Source organism: Melospiza melodia, chromosome 5 (genome assembly GCF_035770615.1).
Source record: "Melospiza melodia melodia isolate bMelMel2 chromosome 5, bMelMel2.pri, whole genome shotgun sequence".
In the NCBI taxonomy this organism is placed as follows: Eukaryota; Metazoa; Chordata; class Aves; order Passeriformes; family Passerellidae; genus Melospiza; species Melospiza melodia.
In genome coordinates this window covers 79,253,758-79,280,381 of record NC_086198.1, presented here as the reverse complement: position 1 = coordinate 79,280,381, position 26,624 = coordinate 79,253,758, and the positions used below count along the sequence as shown (strand labels likewise).

General features: G+C 38.1%; 1 protein-coding gene across 8 annotated transcripts in view; it reads right to left on the bottom strand.

Moving 5' to 3' along the window:
- PPP2R2C (protein phosphatase 2 regulatory subunit Bgamma) overlaps positions 1-26,624 on the bottom strand; it is a 187,745-nt gene that overhangs the window by 103,414 nt on the left and 57,707 nt on the right. The window contains exons 1-2 of one of the 8 annotated variants that reach the window (XM_063157584.1): positions 8,712-8,863; positions 8,512-8,603 (exon numbers count right to left, since the gene is read on the bottom strand). The exons of 5 other annotated variants lie outside the window; for them this stretch is intronic. In XM_063157584.1, coding sequence (XP_063013654.1) covers positions 8,512-8,603; positions 8,712-8,848 — 229 coding nt within the window. In that variant the 5' untranslated portion in view covers positions 8,849-8,863. Of the gene's footprint in view, positions 1-8,511; positions 8,604-8,711; positions 8,864-26,624 lie in introns of those variants that run through there. 2 more of the 8 variants (XM_063157594.1, XM_063157588.1) reach the window with 2 other exon arrangements.

Genomic DNA, 26,624 nt, shown 5'->3' with positions numbered 1-26,624 from the left:
ACAGAGACCAGGAGGCACGGGATACACACCAGGGTGAGACAGAGGTTTGGATCAGGCTCTTCAGGCTTGGGTAGCCACGTTGGCTCTGACAGGCTGCGGGAGCTCTGGCAGATACTTATCCAATGTTACACCACAATCACGGCTGTCAGAAACTGCAGACATCATTTTTAAGGACCACTGATTAAGACAGATTATTTTCTTTGCTGGATTTTTAACTCATGTAAATGCCTTACAAATAAAGGTGCCCTCATTCTATGAAGTGAACCGTCTGGAGTTCTTTTTTATTTTTTTTCTAATCCACAGTGTTAGAGGTCAGGAGGAGAGCAAGTGTTCAGGGGAGGATTTGGAACAACTGAAAAGGAATGTGAAATATGAATAAAAAACGAATTCATACAAAAGAGGAATTCTCATCCACAAAATAAAGTTGCACTATTTTACACAAAAAGAAGCCATTAATTATTAAATACATATTTGCTGGTTAAATCTGGGTTAATGTGCTGATTTTGGCTGGGGTAATTTTCTTCACAGTGGCTATTATGGGGCCATATTTTGGATTTGTGCTGAACACAGGGCTGATAACATAAAAACGTTTTTGTTATTGCTGAACAACACTTACAAAGAGCCAGGGCCTTTTCTGCTTTAGGTATATGGCCAGGCTGGCCAGGATGTGGGGGGTGCATGGGAAGTTGAGAGGAACCCCAGCCAGGACAGGCGACCCAAAGGGACCAAAGGGATATCCCAGACCATGTGACACCATGCTCAGTCCATAAAAGGGGGGAAAAGAGGAAGGAAGGGACATTTGGAGTGATCATGTTTGTCTTCCCAAGTCACTGTTACACATGATGGGCTCTCCTGGAGATGGCTGAACACCTGCCTGCCCATGGGAAGAAGTGAATTCATTCCTTGCTGTGTTTCTGTGTGTGGCTCTTGCTTCCCCTATTAACCTGTCTTTATCTCAACCCATGAGTTTTCCAGCTTTTACTCTTTGAATTCTTTCCCTGATCCTGCTGGTGGGGGTGTGAGCAAGCAGCTGCCTGGGGCTTGGCTGCCAGAGGGGGTGAAACCACAACAGTTCTATACAAAACTATTATGGCAGTGAGAGTGATGCTACAGAGCAACATTTACTGGCACCCTAAAGATTGTCCCAACCTGCAAAACTGTCTTAATTGTGCTTTTTTTCAGAAAGAAACGTTTTGAACAAAAAAAAATATGTAAAGCTTATAGTTTAAAAAGTACTTCTGTTATTGCAGCATTGAGACTGGAAACTCACTCTCCCAAGCATTTACTTTGTATCAATCATTCAATTTCATATTTGGTTATGTTTGACAACTATAATGGGGAGCTAAACACTCTGATCTGTTGCTACTGTGATTTCTGAGACAAAAAATATGAAATAACTTTGAAATGACAGATCAGGTTCACTGGCAGGCTTGTTCTGCTGAGCTCAGCAAGAGGGAAAGGCTGCCTGGCATCAGTCACTCCTAGGGGCTGGTCTGACTTGCACTTGCTGGCAAAAGTCCTTCAAGGACCATCTGCCAGCAAGAACAGTGGGGGTGGGCAGGGGGAGGAAATCATTCATGTGCACACTCAGGTTCTGCCAAGTCGTTCCCTATCCTCAAAAACTTCAAACAGTAGAAGCTACCACAAGCAATATTTAAGATGTCAGTATACCAGTTTTTTTGTTCTGTGGAGTCCTCAAAATAGAAGCACTTCATCAGAAGAGACACAGAGAAGCTACATGGAAAGAGAAGATAAAAACTGAACAGATAAAAGAATTTATCTTTTATAAATATCTTCAAAATATTATGCTTGTCATCACAGAACCATGGTCAGCATTATCAAGCACTGCAGAATAACTGCACTGAAAAGAAACATCTCAAAAGGCTTATTGGAAAGGCAGGGAGACACATAAAATATCTACAACAGATGTTTGCACACTAAGCTCATGTCCTCAAAATTGCTGATACAGGTCTATTTATTTAACTTACTACTATAAAAACACATAACAAGCTCAAAGCATTCAAAATAGAAGTGCATAGCAGAGCTGCTTATGTTCCAATAAGAGAACATTCTGCTCCCCTCAATCAGATTTAAAGAGGAAGATCAAAGAGAAAACATTTAAAATTAAATGCAAAACCTTATTCTGATTTGAGAAAAGAAAATCATATACTAGAATTACACAGATATACACCCTTTACATATATGTGCTTATATACATATTGCAAAGTTAGGGATTAATTGGCTTAGCCTGCTCTGTTATGTGTACCCATTCCATGCTCCCAGTTCTGTTTTTCTGTAAATGCACCCTTGAAAGCATCAGCTTATACAGAAAGGCAACAGCTGTTCATCTCTTGGCGTGATTATGACTTTCTCCCTCTGTGGTACTGGACAAAGAGTATGGTGATCATAAATGAGCACACCCTACAGTTTTCCTATTAAAGCCTTCTCTTCCTTCCCACCATGCATTTCTGTCTCTATCCCACTATTCATCACATCTTTTAGACATCTAACATTTAAATTATGCTTGGTCTTAGACACAGCCCATGGAAACCTTCACTTGAAATTAGCAATACTGACTTCAGTGAAATGTTTTGATTTCATACCACAGCGCTCTGTGCCCTCTAGCACAGTACCAGTGTGAGCAACAGTACCAGTTTAAAAGTGTGAGCAACAGCAGAGGTTCTTCCCTGTCATTAAATCTTCAGTTTAAGTTTTATGTTTACTTGGCTCATGGAAAGAAAGAAAGAGGCATATTTGGTTGTCCAGACAGTGGCACTGGTGACACACTGTCTGCAGACAATGTAAAACAAGTTCATCTTCTGCACAGAAAATTCTAAGCTAACCTGTAAGCCCCAGTCAGGTGAGAAGTAGATGTCCTTTCTGACACCATTTATAAATCTCTCCAGGATGGAAGAGGCTTTAGGTTGGTTTTATGATGGCTTTTCCTGATTTGTTGGTATCAGACACTCCTCCACCCACATTTCCATGCAGTTCTACAGCCAACTGCCTGAAACCTCAGTTCAGCTGTTTCTTTTGCACATCAATACTACAACATTGATGCTGTGAACAGAGAGAAGATTTGATGTACTTAACATTTAACACAGTAGCATTTTCTTCATTCATATCCTGTTCCTGTGAAGGGAAGTCAAGGGCAGAATCAATGTGTGGAACAGATCTCTACGACACAGCCTCATCTCTAAGCAGTTTCAGCCTGCAGACTCTATGTAACCAAGCTAATAGCATTGGCAGAGTATAAATAATACCATCATTAGGAAGGTACTAGAAAATAATAATCTCTATCAGTGTGAAACCAGCAGAACTACAGATAAAAAAATGTTATTACTTGCAGGCAAGGCTCAACTCCATTTTCTCCCCAGCTTTCTTTACTTTGTGAAGTGCTCAGCTCAAAATCAGCATGAGATCTGCTCAGAATTTGTGTCAGATTCCAGTCCAAGTTACAAGAAAACACACACTTGCACTATCCCCAGCAGAGATCACTCCACACAAGAAATCCCTGTACACTTACTAACAGGTTCAATGGTAGAAGCAACAAACTCACAGTTCATTCATCACAGTCACTGCACTGCCAGCTGTAAAACCGGGAAAGGCAAAGTACAAAGGCCATAACATCAGTTTTCTTCTGCACAAGCATTTAGCCAAGAAGTTATTTTATGGGGAGGGAGATGCTGAAGAAAGCAGGGGAGGGAAGGAGGCAGCAGCATCAGCAGTAACCTTGCAGCACCCACCCTCCAGGGCTCCCAAAGCTCTCCCAGTATCCCCTACACTGCTGGGGACAGCACAAGACATCAGCCACCAGGAAGGAGTGGGGCAGGAGACAATACTGAATCAATTACCTCCAAACACATCTTCAAACTCTTCCCAACCATTCAGAAATTGACTGCCAAACCTCAATTAAAATAAAGAAAAATAACACCTACCCAAAATTCTAAGAAAAACATGATGCCAAAAACCTATTTACAATTAGAGTTTCCTTTCCAATTACACATCAATTCTTCTGAATGTTTTTTCATAGTTCTGGAGTTTAAAGAACACCGTCCCATTGTGCTCTACCCGACATAAACAGGCAGCCTTCACTCCAGCACTCTTACAAAATTAAGTAAACTAGCACAGAGACTCCTTTCTCAAAAATCAACAATGTTGGTGTAAACACTAGCAAAAAAAAAAAAAAAACCAAAAAAAAAAAAACAAAAAAAACCCTCAGAACTAAAAAAAAAAATCTTAAAAAAGCAATTGCTATCCAGAATAAATGTAATTAAGTTATCTCCACAGCTTCCAACATAAAGAACAAACAGGACATTGCTCTCCCTACCTAGTCACACACTGCCAGAATACACTTTTCATTCTCTCCTACTTAATTATCAAATTAAGCTCTTTTTCTTTTGAGCAATATAAATGGCACAAGGTCATTCAGCACTTAGCACACAGATAGGATCTGATAGATTGTTACAGCAAAACCTCTAAATTCCATCTAACAACTCAGCTTGTAAATTCCAATCAATTTCCTGGGATTTTAATCACTGGGGTTTTTTTCATTACAGATTAATAAAAATTAAGGAATTGATTAAAATTTAAGTGCCTTTTAAGATGCATCTGTCCTTTAAAACAAATTAAGTTCTCTTTTTCCTGAAGCATTCTCTTAAGTATTTTTTATAAAAGAACATATTTCCTAATTTGCTTCATCTCCCTGTAAGAGCCTAGATCAAGCAAAAGAAAACACACAAAAATCCACAGCCTCCTGGCACAACAGCCATTTAAGTGCAGAAGAAATTCACTATCAACTCCAAATGCACAGTACATGAGCCTAAGAAAGAAACTGCAAACAAACCTTCCTTTTGTCCCAGAAAATCTCACAATTCTGAGTCTCTGTATTTACTCTGCTAATTTTTCATTTGCTGCATACTAAAGTAGAAAAAACTTATGGAAAATTTAGATTTCACCAGCCTCAATGCTTGAGCTGTTAGGTCTCATCAGGCTTCCTAGAAACTGAAGAATGACAAAAACAAAAACCATGGGCTTTTGTAGTTGATCTTGTAGCTTGACTTTGTGAGTCAGGACTTTAAGGAATGCAGAGAATGATGAGTGCTGTCATTATTATAACCAGATGGCATTCTCAGAAGGCTCCTGAAAGAGGATTTACATTCTGTATCACCTTTTCACTTTTTTGTCTGCACGTCTCTTCCCGCGTAAGCGGCATTTGTTTTGGTAGAACTGTTTTCAACATCTGACTTCAAATACTCTGCTACAAGATTAAAGGTGACACTCCCAAAAGCAATTTCAGTAGGCCTAAATTTTCTAGGCACTCAAAAGAAAGTAATTAAATGGGTGAAATAGTTATTGTGGGACTTGGGGGACTATTTGCTTGTTTTTTCCTTGCACTGAGTCTGCTATAAATACTTATTACCTGCATCACAGGAATACCCAAGATCTAGGGAGGGTTGGCTTTATGTGTGCACAGAAAAATGTATTCCTTGCCCTGTAAGAGCTCACAGCAATGGTTCTGCAATGAATTCCATGTGTGGCAACACTTAAACCTTTACAGATGCCATAGCATTGCTGTAGAATACTAAACAAATTTAAAACCAAGCATTTTTCATATCCTCTGTTATGCAGCTGCTCATTGCTAATGGTATCTTGTCACAAACTGCTGGACTAAAACTGTGAACCTAAAAACTAATAGACAGTAAAAACAGTCCTTCATGAAACCTAGAGAGACAAGTAACAAATTCCTTCCTACAGTCCCAATAATTTCGAACCTGATAGAAGCCTGTGATAACCATATGATAAGTCTGTGAAAGCAGTTGTACAGCCTGATAGTTGAGCAATGAGATTTCATTTCTGATAGCTTTGGTACTTTAGTCTTCCTTTTACTTACACATGCCAGTGGCATAAAGCTTTGATTAGAAGGCATTTCCTCCTGCTTTATCTCAGTAATTCTAGGTGCCTCAAATAAACACTGCCTTTTGAACAACCTAAGATTACACAACTCTTTCAAGATCATCACAAACAGAGTAATGTACTTCACTCTAACTCCAAACCTACTAGGGAAACACTTTTCAAGTATCTCCAGAAGACTGGGAGTAAGCAAAGTCCTTCCTGCATCTATTATCAACACAGATCTATATTATCTTCACAGACAGAAAGTCAAAAAAGGAACAACAGTTTAGCATGGGGGTTTCCCAACTGTTCAAAGACCACACATTATTCAATGTGAATCTAAAGTGTTTCTTATCCCTTGTTTTGCAGCCTGTTTCTGACACTTAAACTCTGTCATCTAGTGGTTGGTGATAAAAAAGTTTGTAAATTGAGCCTGAAACCTCAAACCAATTTACTGTATCTTCAGGAAAATATTTATATACATTCTTGAAAGACTGGTTTAACCTTCCTCCACTCCCAGTCCCTGGGCAGAAGCTCTGAGAGGCTGTACAATCACTAGGATATAACTGGAGGTAAAGACAAATTGATAAAGTTATTGTTGATGTTTTTAAGATAGGGATCTGTAACTATGAACGTCATGCAAAGCCTCTTCCCATGTAAGCAGTACCAGCAGCAACAACAGATTTGTTTAAGTCAGGACTCCAGGATGAGGAGCTCTGGATGCTCTGGGCCCTTTGCTGGTTTAGACATGTGCTACTTTAGATCACCACCATTCAATGTAAATGTGCCGAAAAAAATCAAACTGTATTAATTAGTATTCACAGAAAGCAGATGCAGAGACAGATGAATATGTGGTCTGAATAAACACTGTGTGAAGAAACAGTCTCTATGACCATTCTTGTGTTTGTCCTAAAAATGCATTTTTGTACTTGAATTTAAAATTATGTCTATTATAAAAAAGGTTTAATTGTGACAAGGTATATCATTATCTTCAAAGGTTTACATGGCAGAGAGGGAGGTTGGAGCTGAATTCTGGGCTTCAGATGTGAGGGAGGCCAACTCTGGACCTCTCTACATCTTTGTCAACATCAGTAAGAGATTAGCACTCTGCACTGCATTCAAAAGAGATGAAAAAAATCAAATCCACATGATTTAATGGCACCATGCAAACATTAAATAAGGTGACTTATTAGCAAATGCCCTAATGCCATGTGTTCTCATGACAAGGATCCTCAAACTGTTTTCCACTTCATGGATCAATCTCAAATGACTTCTCAATAGGACTTTGTCATTAATTTTAATTAAGAAGAGAAGTCCGTAGCCCCTGCTACCTGATAAAAATTTTTTAAAAATTTAAAAGTCAGGAACTGTTTTAGCTGTACATGGAATGAATACTACTCTGATTCATATCCTTTAAAGTTAAAAAATTAAGAAATCCCTTCAGGAAGTCTACTTTGACTAGGAAAATTAACTCTTCGTACTCTATGACCTCATGGAAACAAACAGGAACAATGTTAAATTTATACAATTATTGAATTGTGCTATAGTCTCTTGTTATCACTCCTGTTTACAAACAGCCATAGAAACAGAGTTAAACAGTCTTAAGGGCTTCAACTACAAATTACAATCAAGGCATTGCAAATCCTTCACACAGCATTTGAAATTAGAAAAGTAATTCACCATGACCTAACAGCCTAGCTAAGCCTCTGTTTCCCATTTTCTCAGATTTATTTCTGTGTTGAAGAGATGTAAATTTGGCTGAAAACAGAATAACTCTCACCGTATTTGAAGTATGTAGTGCTTAACTCCAGGAATGTATAGGGGAATTAATTTGCCCAAGTGGTAAGCATTCATTAGTGTTGTTCTGAAAACCTGCATCAGTCATTAATTCCTCTCACAAAATTTATCACATATTTGTGGTTTGGATGACTACTCCCTTCTGTAACTGCAATACACACTCTTTATTTTCATATAGCGTAGAATGTTGCATGTCTAGCTTTAGATAGGCAGATTTCATTAATTGTAAAATAATCTAAAAAGGAACATTAGTTTACCAGCTTAATTGATGTTAATATCTAAATTACATAGTAATTATGTAAAGAGAAATGGTTAAGATACGGCTTTGCAACAGAAACCTAATCATTCATTTAGATACTGGAAACCAACATACACTTTCTTATCAATTTCTGGTGCATTTCAAAGCATGCCTCTTGGTCTAGTGCCTTACAGCTCCTCTTGCACACAGGACTGCCACCAGTGACTGCTTTTCTGTGCCACATTTACAACCAGGCTGCATTCAGTTTTTCACATGCCACTTCCCAGACGTGTACATAAAGCATTGACAAAGCCTTTAGCAACAAAACAGTGCAAAAAAGAAAAAAAAATGTACAGGTGCCATCCAGCCACAAAGAAATATCAAAATGTGACAGCAGTCAAGCAGAATAATGCAACCTCAACGAATCCAGCCCACGCTGCTTTATGACACATGAAGTGATTATCTGTTCAAGACTGGCGGCTCACTCAGGACAGGGGCCAGCCTCCATCCACAGCCCATCCTGCAGGAGCCACTGCCCTGCAGCAGCCTCTGCACACACAGAGACTCTTCCACCCACTCACCTCCAGAAGTGACTTCTTCAGAACTGGGCTGAGGAGCATTGGCAGGACAGTGTGGGGAAGCTTGCATTGCTGCTGCCCTTGCTATACCTGTCCTGTGGAGAAATAGAGGACTTAATTTCCAGGGCTGTCAGACAGCACCTTCCACGTTACAAGTGACGGAAAAAGAAATTAATTTGAAAATGCCTGATTTGAGCAAGTACATTCTGGGGTGTGGTGAAGAACTCCCACGTCCTACAGAAGTATTTGGATTACTTTCACATCTTGCTGGAGCTCCATTTGCAGCAAGCTGGATTCTTTGGTTCATGAGCTGATAATGCTGAAGCTGAGATACGGTCATTGAGAGCCAACATAACTAGACAGCCTAAGTAAAATAATTAAGGAAATAATATTTAACATAATTTCTCAACTCTGACATGAACAAATAACCATTGAGTAGCTCTCCCTTCTACCTCCTTTTCAAAATGGCAGTTTTCTGCTCTTTATATGTTTCCTTTACAGAAACCATTACTACATGAATTACCTAATGGAGGAATAGTTATTTTGCTTCTCCTGTCCAACCCATTTCATAGAGATACTTTATTTTACTTCCACATTAATCTACATAGGCTTACCACAAGAATCAATCCTAACAGAGACCTTTTTCTTTTTTAAAGGAGAAAAAGAAATTTTCCACAGTTTTCATGGTTTCCAGCTGGGGCAACAGTTTTCAGCCACCAGTTTTTAGTATGACACATTCAAATGATTTGTATATCCCAAAGTGCAGTCCATTAGAGAGAGAGAGAGACAAAAATAACTCTATCTGAAACACATGAAGAAATGATTTTTTTGAGCATGGTGATGAATGCAATGTTTTTTCATTTCCAAACCAACTCTTTAAAGCCCTACTAAAACAAGTGTGTTTGTTCCAAAAGTGATCCCTCTGTCTTTCAGGAGTGCTGTGATGGTTTTTGGTTTTGTTTTTCTTTTGAGGAAATGTCAAGTTGAGACACCAAGGACTGGAAGATAATGATCAACCACTTTTTTCTGGTATGAGTGTACACTGAATACTGATGTTCACAGGCAGGAACAATTTCCAATAATTAATTGGAAAAATATCAGCCTTCATTGCATTTGCTTAACTTTGGTCAACAGCAACGTTAATCTTGCAAGTGAATTGAAAGACAAGACAAAGCCTGTACGTGTGAGGTTTATACATTATTCAGAACTGCTGAAAAGCATGGAAAGCAAGACAAGAAAAACATGATTATAATATAGCAGAACAACTCTACTAAGGAAAAAAAAATAACCCCAAAACCCCACCCATTCATGTATTGCATCTATTACTTCAACTGAAGAGTAAATGTAGGGGTAAATAGAATTGTTCACTTCTTATTTGGGCAAAAAGACTCATGCATCAATGACGTAAAAAAATTCCAGACAGCTTGTTTTCTTTTTTTTTAATTTGCAACTGCATACTGTTTTTCTCTGAAGTTCCCAGTTTCCAACATACTAACCCATTCAAAGCAATGAAACAGTTTGTGTCTCTCAATATCTGCTAACTGGAGTGTAATTATAGATGTCTATGAGCTATGACTATAAACAGATTTTGCCAAAATATTTGAAAGAAATCTCCAGGAGAAATAATAACTGGTCACATATATAATACCATATCTAATAAATCCAGTATATTTAAATATAAAATAAGATACAGCAGGTTGGCTCAAATAAATGTGTTTGATTAATTCTGTTCTGGGCACTACACATCGATGTCCTGTTCACCTTCTAAGAGAGTGATTATTTTCATCATTAACAGGAATTTTAATAAATCTGCTCCTCTGCTTTGTGTGACAAAAACAATGAGTATCAGAAAGAAGTAAAATGAGAAGAAACTGACAACCTTGGGTTTTATGTGTTGCCTAAAGCCCTCTCAGAGTCCCCAAAAGTTCATGACACATAAATGATCTAAATATTACGGTAACAATGCATTGATAGCACTGATCAGATCTCCAGAGAAAAGATTTCAAATACTTTGAAATATTTGCCAATATCTTCTAATAATCATTGAAAGGACTAGAACTACTAATTCATCTACTCTCCCTGAAATGCAAACTGGTAAATTCTAAAACTGTGGGGAGGGGAACCACTACAATTGAAAGCAAGAGCTGAATTGGTCACAGTGTGGATTTTGGTTTCTTTACTTCAGTAATCTACAAAGATATCCATGCCATGGTTTTCACACTTTGAGGGTACCATACATTTATTTCAGAAAAAAGTCTTAAGTCTTCAAAAACAAACACCTTATGCTTAAATGCTTCAAGAAGCCTCTCCTTTGCTTACATCATCCTGATTTTCTCCCCCCACAAATTACTCCTACAGTCTACATTGACCTATGTACACCAAGCACTTCAAGAGGCACTTTAACCATATGGGAAATTTCTAATAGGCAGGATCACTTTCACTGTCTGGGAGAGTAATTCATGGAATAAAAAAAGAGAACAACTTTGTCTCAAGGAAGATACATTCCAGAGATTAGTCCAATTCAAATAGAAAGCTCTTCCATGACAGAAAACTATTTTTAGGATGAATATGCATCCTGCCACCAAATCCAAGCTAGAACACTTCTTCTCCCTCAGTGTTTAAATCTTATGTAGAACCTATCATGCATATAAGAACGAATACAACCCTCAGACTGACTTATCACCTCCACAAGAAATTTTCCTGTGAGTCCTATAGAAACCATTTGGTTTTTCTACAGTTCATCTTCCCTTTGAAAAATAAAGAAAACCCACCTTTCAGTCTCCATGACCTGGACAAAGAAATGGTGAGCAGTACATTTTGTGGGCCTTTACACGAATGAATCCGTGCATCTACGGCTACAGCAGTGGATTCCCAAGTGACAACATTCAGGTGGTGCTTGAACATAACCTTTCCCATTCCCTGCAGGTGTGAGAGGACTCTAGTCCCACCTGGTTCTCTCCAACCAACCTACAGCTGGTGAAATAAAATAAAACCTACAGCTGAATCATGTCAGTCATCACTGTTACAGAGCCCATACCTAAATCCCAACATCCAGAAATGATACTGCTGGTACTTGAACTTTAATTGATAGTCTCCACAGAGAAAGTAAAATGGCAGTTTCAATATATACTACATGGTATGGATTTGCTAAGAACCTATGGGGTTTTTTTTATGCAAACTAAAAAGAATATTGATTTCTTTCAAGTCCACTGCACACTAAATATAATTTTCACCATTGCTATTTGAGTTACCAGATTAAAAAGACCTCTTTCTCACTAAGAAAAGAATCAACAAGTCTTTCTTGAATCAGAAATGCCTAATGGCTATTTGGTATAAATGTCATTTGGTATAAATAGCCACTTGGCATAAATTGCCAATTGGTATAAATTGCCAGTTGACAAATGGCTATTTGGTATACTTCAAACAATCTTGGTGGTAACCAAAAACATACACTGATTCATGAAAAAACATACAGAAAATTCACTCTAGTGCCAGCCAAGCTTAGGGTATACTCAGTATGCACTGTGGACTGCAAGACATCTAAAACATCCACAGTGATAACTAACATTACAAACTCAGTGCTTCACTTCCAAGTTACAAACTAAGGGAAGGCAAGAAATGTCAAAAAAAAAATCTATATAGATTCTGAGTAACTTCAGGAGGTTCAGCAAGAAGCGCAAAATTCTGCACTTGGAGCAGACAATCTCCAGACATCTGGCTGAAAAGCAACTGTCTGGAAAGGACCTGTGGTCATCCTGGATGCTGAGTCAAAGAGCCAACAGTGGCCTGACATCAGCAAACCATGCTGGCCCAACACTAGGAAGAAAGTGACCAGAATAAAGGGAAATCATGCTCCACTCACCCCGAATGGGGCTACATGTTGAGCAGTGAGCAAGAGTTGAATGCTCTCCCACAAGTGACTGAACCAGGTTATGATGAAGTTAACCATTTTTTTAAAGACTGATTAAGTGAAGCAAGTAATTCTGCATGTAGCACAGTTTTTCTTCCAAAAAGTTCAACTGTGCAAATTCTTCAGCCATAGTCTGTTCCTTTATAGTGGGTTAATCTTTCAGGTTTGCCCTCAACCAGGGAACTCTGGGATGCTCTTAACAAGAATCACCAGCTACAGAAAGTCCCCTCATCAGCTTAAGTGTTTACCTAAATGTTCTGCACATAGCTCAAAAACCCCCCTCTCTCATCATGACACTGTGAACTTTCTGGAATCTGTAAAAGCATAAATTAGGAGGATAATAGGAACCTAACAAATTAGCACAAACCCCAATGGACAAATGAAGGGAAAAATTACTGTTTCCTTAAGACACATTTTTAAGGTTCTACTAGACACAACCCTAAAAATTATCTCTAGCAAAGAAAAATTATTTAAGGGCTAAAACTATGGTACTGACATCCATGAAATATCCTGCAATTTTTTTTCAGAGAGATTTAATTATACCTTTCATACTACTCATGCATTTAAAGATCTTAGAGTTAGCATTAATTTGAATTCTATTGCCACATAAATTAATACAACTTAGACACATTTATCAGCCCTTTAAATAACAAAGTGATGTGTCCAGGCAGCATATTCTTGAAAAGAGGAAAAGACATGCAATTAAAACCTGAACTGCAACTGCTTTACATTTCAGAAAGTTAAAAAGTAGCCTGGAGCAAATTACCTCCAAGAGAAAATCTGGAGAGCAGTTTTGCTTCAAGCAAAGACTTAACAGTATTTAAAAGAAAACAATATGCAGCATGAGTAAATCATAGAGCAGACAAAAGGGGCAAAGAAAAATAAATGGGTTATACTCAAGTTAGTATAAATCTGAATGCATTAAGCTCCTAAGGAAACTTGCAAAGACAGTATTAAGGTCACAGCATTCAACCTTTAATTTTAACCCTGATTTTAACCTTAAATTTAATAAATCATATTGTGTATGAGAATTTCCAAGTAGATTTCCTAACTCATTATGCAAATGAACAAAATGATAACTAAATAGCTACAGCACAGCAGCTACAGAAAACCTGTTCCTTTGGCTAAAGGACAGCATATGGTTTACTAATGAACAGAATTGCAGTAAATCCTAAGAAAAGTAACAAATCCATATAATTTTAAGTCCCAGAAATTTTTGTGCTAAACTGCAGAATGTATTTACATTTCCTGACAGTAGTAAGAAAACACAAGCTTTGTAGATTCTAACAATTCAGAATATGGTAGATGGAGTTCAGCCACATTTTCATCTTTACCTACTGCTGTCCTAAAAACAAAGCCAGCAACGGTTCTGAATATCTGAAGATTTAGCACACTCAACTTCCAGAAAGGCTTTTGGTGAGCTCTGAGATAAACTCTTCAAAAAAACCTCTTCCAGTACCAGGGGTTATAAACTACATCCCCACACTATATTATGTAGTACTGACTAAGGTTACTGTACAAAGTAGTAAGCACAAACAGATGCAGAGATTAAGGCAGATGAATATAGATGCAGAATAGATGAATAGATGTTATAGATGCAGACTAGACGTGGAGGTGAGACACTGGAACAGGCTGCCCAGAGAAGCTGAGTATCTTCCTTTAAAGTGTTCAAGGCCAGGTTGGACAGGGCTTTGAGCAACCTGATCTAGTGGAAGGTGTCTTTAAGGTCTCTTCCAACCCAAGAGATTCTATGATTCTGTAAGATTAAAATCATGATTCAAAACACAAACAAAATATGTGGTTCATATATACATATATTTTTCTGGACTTACAACATGTACATAGAGCACAGCCAAGTAAAGCCTGGATCCCATCCTGCTCCAGCCAGTGGCAAGTTCTCAATAGACTTCATTAGATACTAAATTACAATTACCCAAAGGCTGTTAAAAACCTGTCAGGATATTAAAGATGACTTTTAGAAACATGTACGGTAACCTGAGTGTCCCAACAAACCTAGGTAGTGCATTTCTGTTTTTTAAAACTTACCAGAGTAAAAAAATAAAATTAAATTAAAATAAAAAATTCTGTAATTTAGTCACTACCATTTCTATAGTAGGATGGCATGGGGGACTGAAATGTTAATGGTTAGTGACTCAATCAACCATTTGCAATAGCTGAGGGTGCTTTGCCAAGGTTGGGTTTGCAGGGTCCCAGCCCGGCAGCAGAGGGGGTGAGCACACACCAACAGAGGCCACAAGCTGGGGTTTGAGCCATGCGAGGGAGAAGGCAGGTAAGAAGCAGAGGTCAGAAAATGCTTTTTATCACCCTTAGATAACAGGCTCAGTCGTACAACCTCTCCCTGGGAAGGACCAGGGCATTCACAGACAGGTCTGAAGGTTTCCATCCCTTCTGATGGGGCAAAACTGGCTCAACCACTCTGTCATGAGAGGCAGCTGCTCTGTCTTTGAAGGTGTCATAAACCATCAAAGACCCCCAGAGTGCCCCCTGCCTCATTTTTGGGGCCTTCCACCAGAGGACATGTGATCCACAGTGTTACATCAGACAGTGTAAAACAACTCCTCCTGTAAGGGAGAGATGTCTGACATAAACCTGAACATTTATTAACCCATTGAACTTTGGGTTTTGGGGGCTTCCCCCACTCCCAGCTGATCAAGATAGAGATCATTACTTCAACTAACAGACACCAAATAACAAAAATCAAATCTCCTTGCTAGATGGGTGGTGATATCTTTCCTCTCCACTTATCCAATCTTATAATTTTCTTCTCATTCTTTCTTTCCCTTATGTATTTTCTGAAGTGGTACCTTTATACTTTTCTAATGTTATATTACTACATGTAGACAATAACCAAAATGGCTACATACCTCCTTTCCAAGGCAAGCCCATTATTCTAAAATAATCCATACATAAATATATCTATAATATATATTAAAAAACAGTCATTCCGTGTCATTTCATTCTAATCTGCTGCAGGAGATCTATTAACAAGAACTTCGGCCACCCTCACCTTCAGGGGTGAGTAATAACAAAGAGAAAATGCCATTAGCTTTTCCCTTATCATAACATGATAAAATCTTGACCCTGTCCTTCAGCCAGGTCTGTTGATATGAATATTTTTAACTGGGATCTTAACCAAGAAGGATGCCAGACTTCCCCCCAAAAACTCCTTTTCAGTAAAATGGTGCAGAAGAAGGGACTCTTCACATTTTAAAAAGACCTTCCCCCTCCACCTGAGGGTCATCTACAGATCAATTAATCAGGTCCAAGATGATTCTGAGTCACATCTGTGTCCTTTAATGACAGTAAAAGAATAGTACTAAGCGACACTTCCAGGTCTTGCCCTCACAAGATTCAATGGATATACACACAGAGAGCAGAAATAACTTGGCAGAGAGTACTAAATGAGTTGTGGTTTTGGCTGGACTCCCCTTTTATTTTAAATAAAGCTTCTTGGAACTCAAACAGTAGCAAGCATTGCAGATAAAAGCCAAATATCATTACAATCAAGTCAAGCAGCAAATGGAAACGGAGTAACTGTAGTCAAGGAAGGAATACTGTGTCCTTATTTCTCTCCCCAGCAGTGCTTGGATCTACATATTCTTGATGTCTCTGAAGTCTGAGCAGGGAGTATGACTTCCAGAGAGAGAAAATCTGAGAATTTAAAGCTTTAGGGTCCTGCTTGAACAGAGATGCAACAGTTGCCTTATGGCAGGAATTAAAGCTGGCATGGAAATTTCACAAAAGGAATTAAAAGATGTTCTGGAAAGCAGCCAAAAGGAAATCAAAAGAACTTCAGCAGTATGAAGACATATACCAGAAGCACATGAAAAGGAACTTCAAGACAGACCATTAGGTTTAAGAGTTAAGGTTACCCATCTGTTGCCTGGGTAGAAGGTTGTGCGAACCAGGGGAAAATGTTAATTATTCCTGTGAGATATTTAGTCCAAAAATATTCATGCTCTCTTACATAATTTCCAGTCTTGACCACATGTCAGCTGTCAAGGGGAACAGATGTATTTTAGATTCAGCCCAAAATCTGACCTACAGGAACTGATCAACGTAGGCTCCTTTCTGTTCTTCAAGTGTGATATGTTACTGGATCTGAGAATCAGTCTGGGAAAAAAGACTACCTGATAGCCAGTCTGACAGCTATCTGTGAGTTAAAATATCTTAAATACAGATAAACTATAGCTCATGCCTTATATCACAGTAATTGTTGTAAATATCTGATATAGGCATGAGTAATCAGTTATTTTACAGAAACATAACATAAAAAGTGGACAGTTTTTAAAGCAGCTAGTTTTGAAAACAGAAATGGAAATCCATGGAAAATATCTGAGTAGCCCCACAGCTGAACAGATGAGCTCTGGGAGTTTTTATTTGTAGAAATGTTAAAGGGATCTGTTGGACTACTGCTTTTAAGAGCTATTATGACAAACAGGTGTTTCACCCCATCTCTACTTTAGCCTGATGAGCTACTATTGAACTCTTTCAACAAACTCTGCTTATGCTTCCATTAATAAAAGCAGGTTTTGAATAAAGGAAAATCTTTCTGTGTTCCATCAGAAGGTTTCTCAGCAGGGCAAAAAACAAGGAAAAGGAAAAAAACTACTCTTTAGATAAGCTCACAAGAACCAACACTTATAAGCTAAAAGACAAGATTTTAACAAGTTCCTTGTCCTTCCTTGGATATGTAAAGTAGTGAAGTTACTGTTTTTATATGAAAAAATTGTGCTCAAGTTTGCTTGAACTGTGCAGCAGCTCTCCTAGTGGCAGGTTCCACCTATAATGATGTGTCCTAGTTAAAATGTTTAGGTAACTCTTGCTGTCACGTGTAGTCAAGTCTCTTCTAGTTACTTGTATTCATTTTAAATGTGCAGGTAATTGGCACTATTTCCCCAATATATCTTGCCTTGCAAAATCCTTCAGGGTTTCACTTACACAATAAAATCTCAGATTATGGAGCCAATATCTGGACTGCAAAAACTCTAAAGGCAAAGTATAGGAGACTCTGGCAAGCTCTTTTATTCTTTTCCTTAATTTCAATTATTTGGATTCTACTATTGTGTTAGATTATGTCTGTGCCCATATGCACAAATTTCTCAATGAAGATTTTTGTTTCAAAGGTGACTTAGCAAGAGGTTCATTAAAGGCTTTGAAATATTTGCAACATTTCAAAAAAAAAGACTGCCAAAATGAGGAGTTTACAAGAAAACTGTGTAAATTCAGCTGCTAAAAAGAAAATTACTGAGTTCAGTCATTAAAATGCAAAATATAGGAATAGTTTCCTGTGCTAACCTCAATATAACTATATTCATCAAGTCTCATCTGTAATAACCAGGCTGGTGTTTGCTCTGTGGAATCCAGACTGCTAATTCTTCCCATTTACAACAACTCCCTGGCTTTCAGGAACAAAAATCATTTTCTGTCTAAATATACTTACACTTAACAATCAGAAATGAATCCCTCTGCAAACAACTCTCCACACTGGCAATCACCTTTGTTAGTAATTATTTATAGTGCAGAAGCATCAAAGCTTTCTGCTTTCACTTTTAACATTACTACATTACTACCATTTCCCGGGATAGCTGTCAGACATTTTTCTAGTGTACTTATAGTTTTTATTTCCTCCCTTCCTTCTACTGTGCATAAATACTGCAAAAGCCTTCCAAGAAGGTGGTTTTGAAGGAGTACAGCTTCACTCCTCTGGAAGTCTTCACCATGCTGACCAGGCTGGTGCCCACTGAGCAGGTCACAGGGAGCAGCAATGGGACTCTGGTGCCAAATTTGCACTGGACAAGACAGCGCTGACCATGGCCCCTGTGCTCTCAGGAGCAGGCTGCTGTGGTGGTTCCCTCCCTGCCAGCAAGGAACAAATGTCAACCAGGCCAAGCTTGCTGACATTTTCTGAAGAGGCTGGTGGGCTAACCAGAGCCTCTTCCCCTCTGCTCTGATACTTCCCATGCAATGGGAGTGGCTCCAAAGCAGCAGGGAAGGAAAGATGGGCGTCCCAGGCTACAGATTCCTCTGGAGAATGGGCAATTTGCTGACAAAAATGGCATCCATGTCAATTTCAAACCAAATCCTCAATTTTAAATGCCTTGAAATTAATTTAAAAGTCGGAAAAAGTAAAAGATATTCTCAATAAAACAATTTTAAACAAAAAAGCTGGGAAAAACCAACACAACAAAGAGCTAGTTGTTTGTACTCTGTACAAATCACATTCAGCAGTAATTTCTGCACCACAGTTCAAAGTTAAGGCAACTAAAACCCTATATTTGGATGTAGAGTGAATTCTTGTAGCTAGTAAATATTGAAGTTTTAATATAATTGGCTGATTTGCAACATCATAACTGCTAACACATGCGACTTGTTTGTTTTAAAACTAGCACCTTTTGTAACATTTGCACAGTAACACAGAAGGCCTGTACTCTGTTTCCCTCATTTTTTGAAATGCATGTGGAAGCACAGAAATGTCTGCTCTATCAAGTAAGGCCACACTTAACCATGGGAAATAAAATCCATGTTCAAGGAAACAGATTTTCAGAAAGCTGCAGCTCATCAGCTCATCACCACCACGGGTGAAAACCAGAAGTTCAAGGACACTGCTGTAACACCATGGTGGAAGGAAAGTTCTGCCCCAGTCAGAGACAAGTGTCACTCCCCTGAGCAGCCCTGTCACACATCGACCAACAGGTCTGTGAGTCATTTGGGACTTGAAGGACAGTGCCCTACACACCAGCTCCTACTGCCTCCCAGTGCTGAAACTTCTCCATGGCCATTCCAGGACATCCAGATTCACATTTCAAGCAGAGCAGCTGGGAGGAACACAGGCACACCAGGAGCGTGCAGTAGCAGTGATCCACAAACCTTCTGTGAGTGTAGCATACTCTTGTGTACCAACATGCACAAAATGTTATTCATATTGTACCTGAGCAATGAAAATAACCATCATCCATATGACTTTACTGCACTCTTAGTAAGGCATTCCAGGAAATTCTGTAAGATGTAATAATTCACGTCTATCTATTTCAAAGAGGCTGCATATAGGAATTCCACTTTGATCTTCACTGCTGATTAAAGAGAATATACTTGACCTAAATCTTCCATTCAAAAGAAGACTATAGAATACACATCTGACTCCATCTTGTACTGGTTATTCCCATATCACAGATCTGCATGCAGCAATAACAGAGATCAAATCAAGCAGGGTGTCAAATTAACATGTAGCATGAAGAAGAGTCTCATGTGCTACCTTGGCAGTCAATTCAGGCCTACACTCACCAGTCCACTGTGCCTATTTGTTGAATTTATCTGATTTATTATTATTATTATTGATGTTATTAGTTGAAATTTTATTTTTATCACAGAACAATGTAGAAATAAAGACATTCTATCAGAAATAATTTATGAAATAATAACAGACAGATTCTGATTTACAGCTATACACTTATTGAAGGCTTTGTGCCAGGTTCTATCATAAACTGAAACCTCTCAAACAGTCCAACACAACTGGATGAAAGTCTAAAAATAAATTATTGCTAATTGGTGACCAGCTTGTTGCTTGAAAACTATTCTTTTGTTTCTATTTTTAACATCTTAGAATAAGGAGAAAAAATATGGAGTCATTAAAATCTGAGATAATGAAATAAACAATCATTTAATTCAACTCAGATGATCTTTATTTCTACTACAAACTGGCAGAGCAGGTTATGGTTATCGTTAATGCAAACAGCACTACCACAGGCAGCATTAGCCTCAAAATTTACGTAAATGATGTTATTTTGTACAGTCACTGATTATTTGCAACACCTGAGTCACAGGAACAACAAAAGCACTGCAAACAGGAAGAAGTATGGTAACAGTAACTAAGTTCTAATCAGACCTGCACTGAACTGGAGAATAACAAACCAACCCTCAGTCTTTTACTTTTTTCTGTACTCTACATAAAACACATAAATGTCATTATAATACAGATGTTTGCATCCTTTTCTTCTTTTTTTTGTAACAGATGGATCAGTGAATATGAAAGAGACAAACACTGCTATATTTAACAATACAGATCCCAAACCCTGTCATATTAATAATTCACAAAAGTCACTGAACTGCATGGCATATTGTGCTGAAGTTTTATTAGGAATCAAATCTCTTAATGTACATTTTTATTATTTGTCTTATTATTTCACTGGCAAAATGCAGTCTGCTTTTATTTGCATTGAAGCAATAATAAAACAGGAAAAAGAGCTTTTCAGCAAGGTAGCACTCCTGAGAATAGGAACTCTCCTACCATATATATGGCTGCTTTGCTCAGTGGGGCTTTTGTTCTTGGTAAAGATTTGGGGAACTTTCACCAGGAATAAGTAAAATATTCATGACTAAGGGCAAACTCAGCATTAACCTGAGAACCTTGGAAATAGTTGATCAGGAAGGTGCCTCAACATGGCTAGAAGTTAATTTAAAACCCTTTCTTGTTTAAAAAATCCAAAAAGTGCCCATATTAACTTTATCTGATTTTTTGAGATTATTACCTTTCCCTGGCTACAGGGAAATTAGCCTGAAATTACACTGAGATTACACTTTGAGCAAAAAATCTGTGTTCTCTAAGCAGACAGTCCTTGGGACAAAGCCTTGCAAAGGTGATTAAATAAACTGTGGATGGGAAGTTCCAAGGATACAACTAGTAATGATGTAGTAACACAGGGTAAACAGTGAGGATGGATTACCTTTTAATGGCTGTAATAAAAGATAGTCAGTTCTTCGTTATAAAATATTCAGTGTTATTGTATAGTGTTTCATATTTTAAACTGATACAAGAGCAAGATCTACCATTCTCTAAATTCACCATTTAAATATATGATGTATTGCTGAAATGCCTAAGGTTTACATGGAAAACATATAGAAAATATATTGCTAAGTATGGTTTTCATAATAATAAATACACTAAATAAACTTCTCCCACAGTGAACAATGACACTGACTCTACCTGCACAACATTGTTTACTTTTACATCATTCAATACTTTTAAACTGTCAGTTTCAATTAGAAAAAAATTGACCCTCCATGGATTGTATGTCTATGCCCATGGTTATCTTACATACACATTGCAGAGCTGATGTCCTGAACTTCTGGTTTTAAGGTTTATATGTAGCTCAGGCTATTGCATATAACAGCTATATAGTTAAATATTCTACAAACATTTCTATTTATAATGTTTCTAGTCTGCTGGCACCTGGAAAAGCTCCAGATTGCTGCAATTATCCTCTTTTTCAGCTCCTTGTTGTCACTGTCATGAAAGGAGCTCGGCTTTAGCTAATATTTCACATGGTCCTTTTCTTCTGTTAATACATCTTATTCACTTCTCCAGGACCTCTACCACTATACAGCAACCAAATACATTTATTATTTAGATGGTGAGTGCAAGATCATCTGCTGATTACATATGCATGCAGAGAGAGCCAAGGCTGCCATCAGTCCCTAAGGGCAATCCACCAGAACCACTGATCCAGCATCAGAGATTTATTCCTTGGCAAACAGGAAGATTGCAGCCCAGCCTAATCACACTCGGTAAAGCTTTAAGGGTACGTGTGACACTGGTGAATAACTGCTGTGTGGAGAACATGACATTAAATGAAGAGCCAAACCCAGTTAACTGCACACCTTTGAAACGCCTCCTGCAGCTCAGAGTGGCTTGAGTGCCCTCTCAGGATGGTCTAACAACCAGTCCTTAAAACTCCTTGAAGAGGCAGGTCTTCTGAGGAGGCAGCAACAAGTTAACACTAGCACACTCCTGCTCTTTGGGAAAGCTGGGAACAGCAAACTGAGAAACTCCAAAATCCCAGCCTAGGATCAACATCCTAACCCCAATCCTGATTTATGATTTCTTCATCAAGTACATTTGGCAAGCAAAATAGAGACAACAATATTATGAGCCTAATAAATGTAGCATGAATGGAGTACTTTGAATGTGTAGCTGGTGCTGCATCATGGCAAGCTGACAGTGTAATTCACTCTGGCTAAATCCATCCTGCCTTTTCTGGCTGCTAGAGAATTGCAGGCCCATGTCACCCGTGCAGACATTGCCTTAAATATCTGTGCTGTGCAGATCCAAGCTTCAGGCAGTACCAATGTTTGGTTTTCCTGGATGCTGAACCCCACATCCAGCTGCAGGTTTTCATGAGTGAGCAAAGGGACAGGACTGCAGTGCAAGCCAGAGTGGCAGCAATGCTCCAGCTCTGCCTCTGTGGCTGCACCCAACTAAGCTGCATGAATAAAGATTACAAAGTCAGCAACATCACTTGGATGGAATAAACCTTACTAATCCAAATCTTCAAGGCTACTCACAACATTCATCTGAATATCACTGTGAATAAAAGAACCAAATCCATGCACAGAAAGACATAACTATATCCTGTTTAACAAGGGGCAAAGTCATGCTTTGACAAGGTTTACCCCTGTTTACCCTCAGTTCAAGACAAAAAAATAACACAAGTGACTACACTAAGAATGAGTAATAATTTCCAGGGTAATTCTAAAACTGTTTCAAAATTATTTCTGTAAAAAGATTAAATATCATCAATATTCACAACATAAATCCTGAATTGCTGGAGGTTCAGAAGAAGAGTTACCTCTTGTACTTTTCTTAATAAGGAGAAATCAGTGAACTAGACTGACCAATGGAGAGCCTGAGCTGCAGAGTGTTACTTGTTTGCTATATTGATCCAATTAATACCTCAGGTATTCAAGTCTAATTCAAATTATATTTGAGATATTTATGAAAAAAAAAGATCATAAATAAATTTCTTCTTGGCAGATGAAAATTGATAATTTCCTCTATTTTTGATTACTGAAGAAGAGAGATACTAACTTTTTTCATTAAAGCAAAAATAAAAGTCCCCAAATCTGTTTTTATTATCTACAGAGGACTTTTCTCTACAATAATTAAGAAAAAAAGAGTTCCTTTATCCTCTATAATAAACATTTCTCATTTTATGATTCAATATATTTTGTACTGCACTGCTAATTCTCATAATTCTTCAAATATCATATTTTAGGGTATTAATACACCATTAACATGATTAATTTTTTCACAGAAGTTAAGCCATATGGAACCAAATGGAACAATTTGGCCATATAATTGTATAGATAGTGCAGGTCACCTTCTGCCCCACTGCACCAGTGCAACTCCACTGGCTCCACTTGCATTTGCAGGCCTAGACCAGGGGAGGAACCTGTGTCTCTCCAGAAACTGGATGTATAAACATCTTTTTATTCCTTCCCAAAACAGAGATACTCCATAAAAAGGCAGGGATCAATTCATAGCTAGACTTGTCTGGATGCAACCTGCAATACGTCTTCATTGCCAGAGAAGAATTTCTCCAAATAAATTAGGGATCGTGGAGGTGAAACACATCCTTTAACACAGTTTGGCAAGAATAGCAAATTTTGCTTATTATTTCTGTTAATCGTTAAATCAGTAAAATACAGAGTCATGGGATTAATCTAACAGTTGAGTAGGAGTGGCACCGTGGATTCCTGCAACTTTTTGTCCCTACCAGGTGCACAGCAACCACACCAGGCAATTCACTGCTCAGAATCAGATCCTGTGTGGCTGATCCCAAGGCCCTGTGACAGCCAAGTGTATCAGCAGTCCTGTCAGTTTTACCATTAATCTTACGCACATGTAACACCAAGGGAACTGAAGGACATCCTCTGCCCTCTAAAGCACAGAAGCCTCCTTTATCCCCCTTCCCCCAGCTCACAACTTTCTTGCTCTCTCCCCCACAGACTCTGTCTGTACAGTAATGAAGGATCATGTTTCTCCCATCCAACCCATCTTCTCTTCCCGTGCCTCTCCTCTCTCCTCAGTGCTCCTGCAGTTGCTGTGGAAATAACACATTTTACTGACCCAACACCTCCTGGGCAACTGGTTCCCACAGCTGTGGTGCAAAAGGCAATTAAGATAAAACACAGCTCTGCAATGAATCACAAGCCTGAACAGATCTCAGAGGTCATCTAGTCCATTCCTCTGCCCCACGGGAGGCTCAGCTATCCCCATGTCATTTCTTACAGACATCTATGTCACCTGCTTTTAAAAACTTCAGCGATAAAAATTACTCAAGCTCCCTAGGCAATACATCCCAGTGTTTCACCACCTTTGCAAAGAAGTTCGATCTTTCCTCACGGCTCATTTTTTCTAAGCCTCAGATATTTTTTCTCTCTTTCTTTACAAGCCATACCAGATCTTTTCTATTTTCCTCACGCAAACAACTCCAATTAAAGCAGTTTGCTTCAAAAGCTACTTTTGAAAGTGATCATTGAAAAATTTGCTGTATATTGCAGCTGGAATTAAATCACCTTTTTCCATTGTGCAACCATAACATAATTTTAAAGACTTTAAATGACAAAATTATTCATGTTCTGCTTGCTTTAATGCCACATTGTAGTTGTGCACATGCAAGAGGAGAAACAGGGCCAGGTAGTCACTGTTGTCATATGTGTGCCTATAATGCCTATTATAGTATAATAGTTACAGTATAACAACAAATCAAAAAATTGTTGAGATTTAAAAACCAATTCAATTTTCCATAGTCAAGGTAAAGCCAAATTTGTTACAGATAATCCCAATGTCAGAAAATAATGACCTATCAAAGAGATGAAATTTGACTTTGCTCAAGCAAGCAGTTTTGTTAGGAACACCTTCAGTCCACAAGCGAGAGCAGAGCAAATCAGATTTGGCTCACAGCTTTCCTATATCCTGAATTCATATGTCATCTGACTGTCTGGGCTTTTTAAAATCACTGAAAAAGTAAACCAGGTAGAGAAGCAAAGCAATGCTATAGTTAACCTACATCTTCATGATTTATTGCTGGCTTTACTTTCCTCAGTGAATAGTTACAGGAAGAAAGTACATATAAGCGTTAGAAATACCTCCTTTTGTAAATTAATGTAGTCTGCTGCATGGAATAACAAGGATAGAGGACACCACTTACCAAGACTTTAAAACTGTGAAAATGAGATAAAATTTGGATTATTCACGAACAACAAGGAATTGTAACTTCTCTAACACACTGGACACCCATAAAGCATTTCTTCATTTTAAATGATGGATTACAAAAGCCAAAGAAAAACTTGGATTGGACCCCAAAGAAGTATAACAAGATAACACAATACTGCCTTTCTATTGTTGCTACCTACTGCACTTAAAATGTCCAGGACCAAATATAAGGCCTGTGAAAGGACTGCACACCTTTACAGTTGAGAAGTCTTAAAGTTCTTTCAAGGAGCCAAATCTTTAAACAAAAAAATATAAAATCCCACAGAAGAACAAACAAAGCACATTTAAAGCAGCAGTTTAACTAATATATTCATTATGCATTTTTAATAAGTGTATCAATGAGAAATTAAAATTCGTGATGCTCCTCTTCGAGCATCTGAAGGTCTCCTTGGAAAAATTTCACAGATAAACCCATTCCCTCATGATTTCCAAGAGCTTTTAAAAGGTGTGGCAATGTCAGAAATAACAGCTGTGAAGAATTCTATTACACCTGACAAACTCTGCATTCCCAACAAGAATTACACTAGTCAGAGATGAAAAACTAATATTTTGCCACTGAAGATTTCAAGAACAGATGCCAACATATTTCATGATGACTTCTGATCACAGGAAAAATATAAAACAGGTCAGCATTGATATTCAAATTGTATTTTACCCATTTCAGACAAGCCCCTCCATGTGCAATGACAGAAGAACATCCAGTCCTTATGATGCAAGTATCAAGTGAAGATAAAACATTAGAAAAATCTAACACTTGTCCCAGCAGTGTCACAAAAACTACTAAAAATCTTCATCTAATTTTTAGAACAATCATGACATATAAAAGAAGAATATGTGTTTGAAAAATCCACCATTAATTATTTTCCTCAGATCACAAAACAAGAGAGACTTGAAAATTCAATTTTTAACATTGCTGCACATCTGAAATTCACCATGTATCAAGTACACTGCAGTAATTATACTGAGCATTTTGCAGAATCCAAGGCATGAATTTACAAATTTAAACAAAGTTCCTTCAAACAGGTGACCACATCTCAAAATATAAATCATCATTCTGAAAAAAAACCCCAAAACTTCAAAACAAATTTGAAAATGCACCAAAACATGAACCAGCGTGCAAAGAATGTCCTA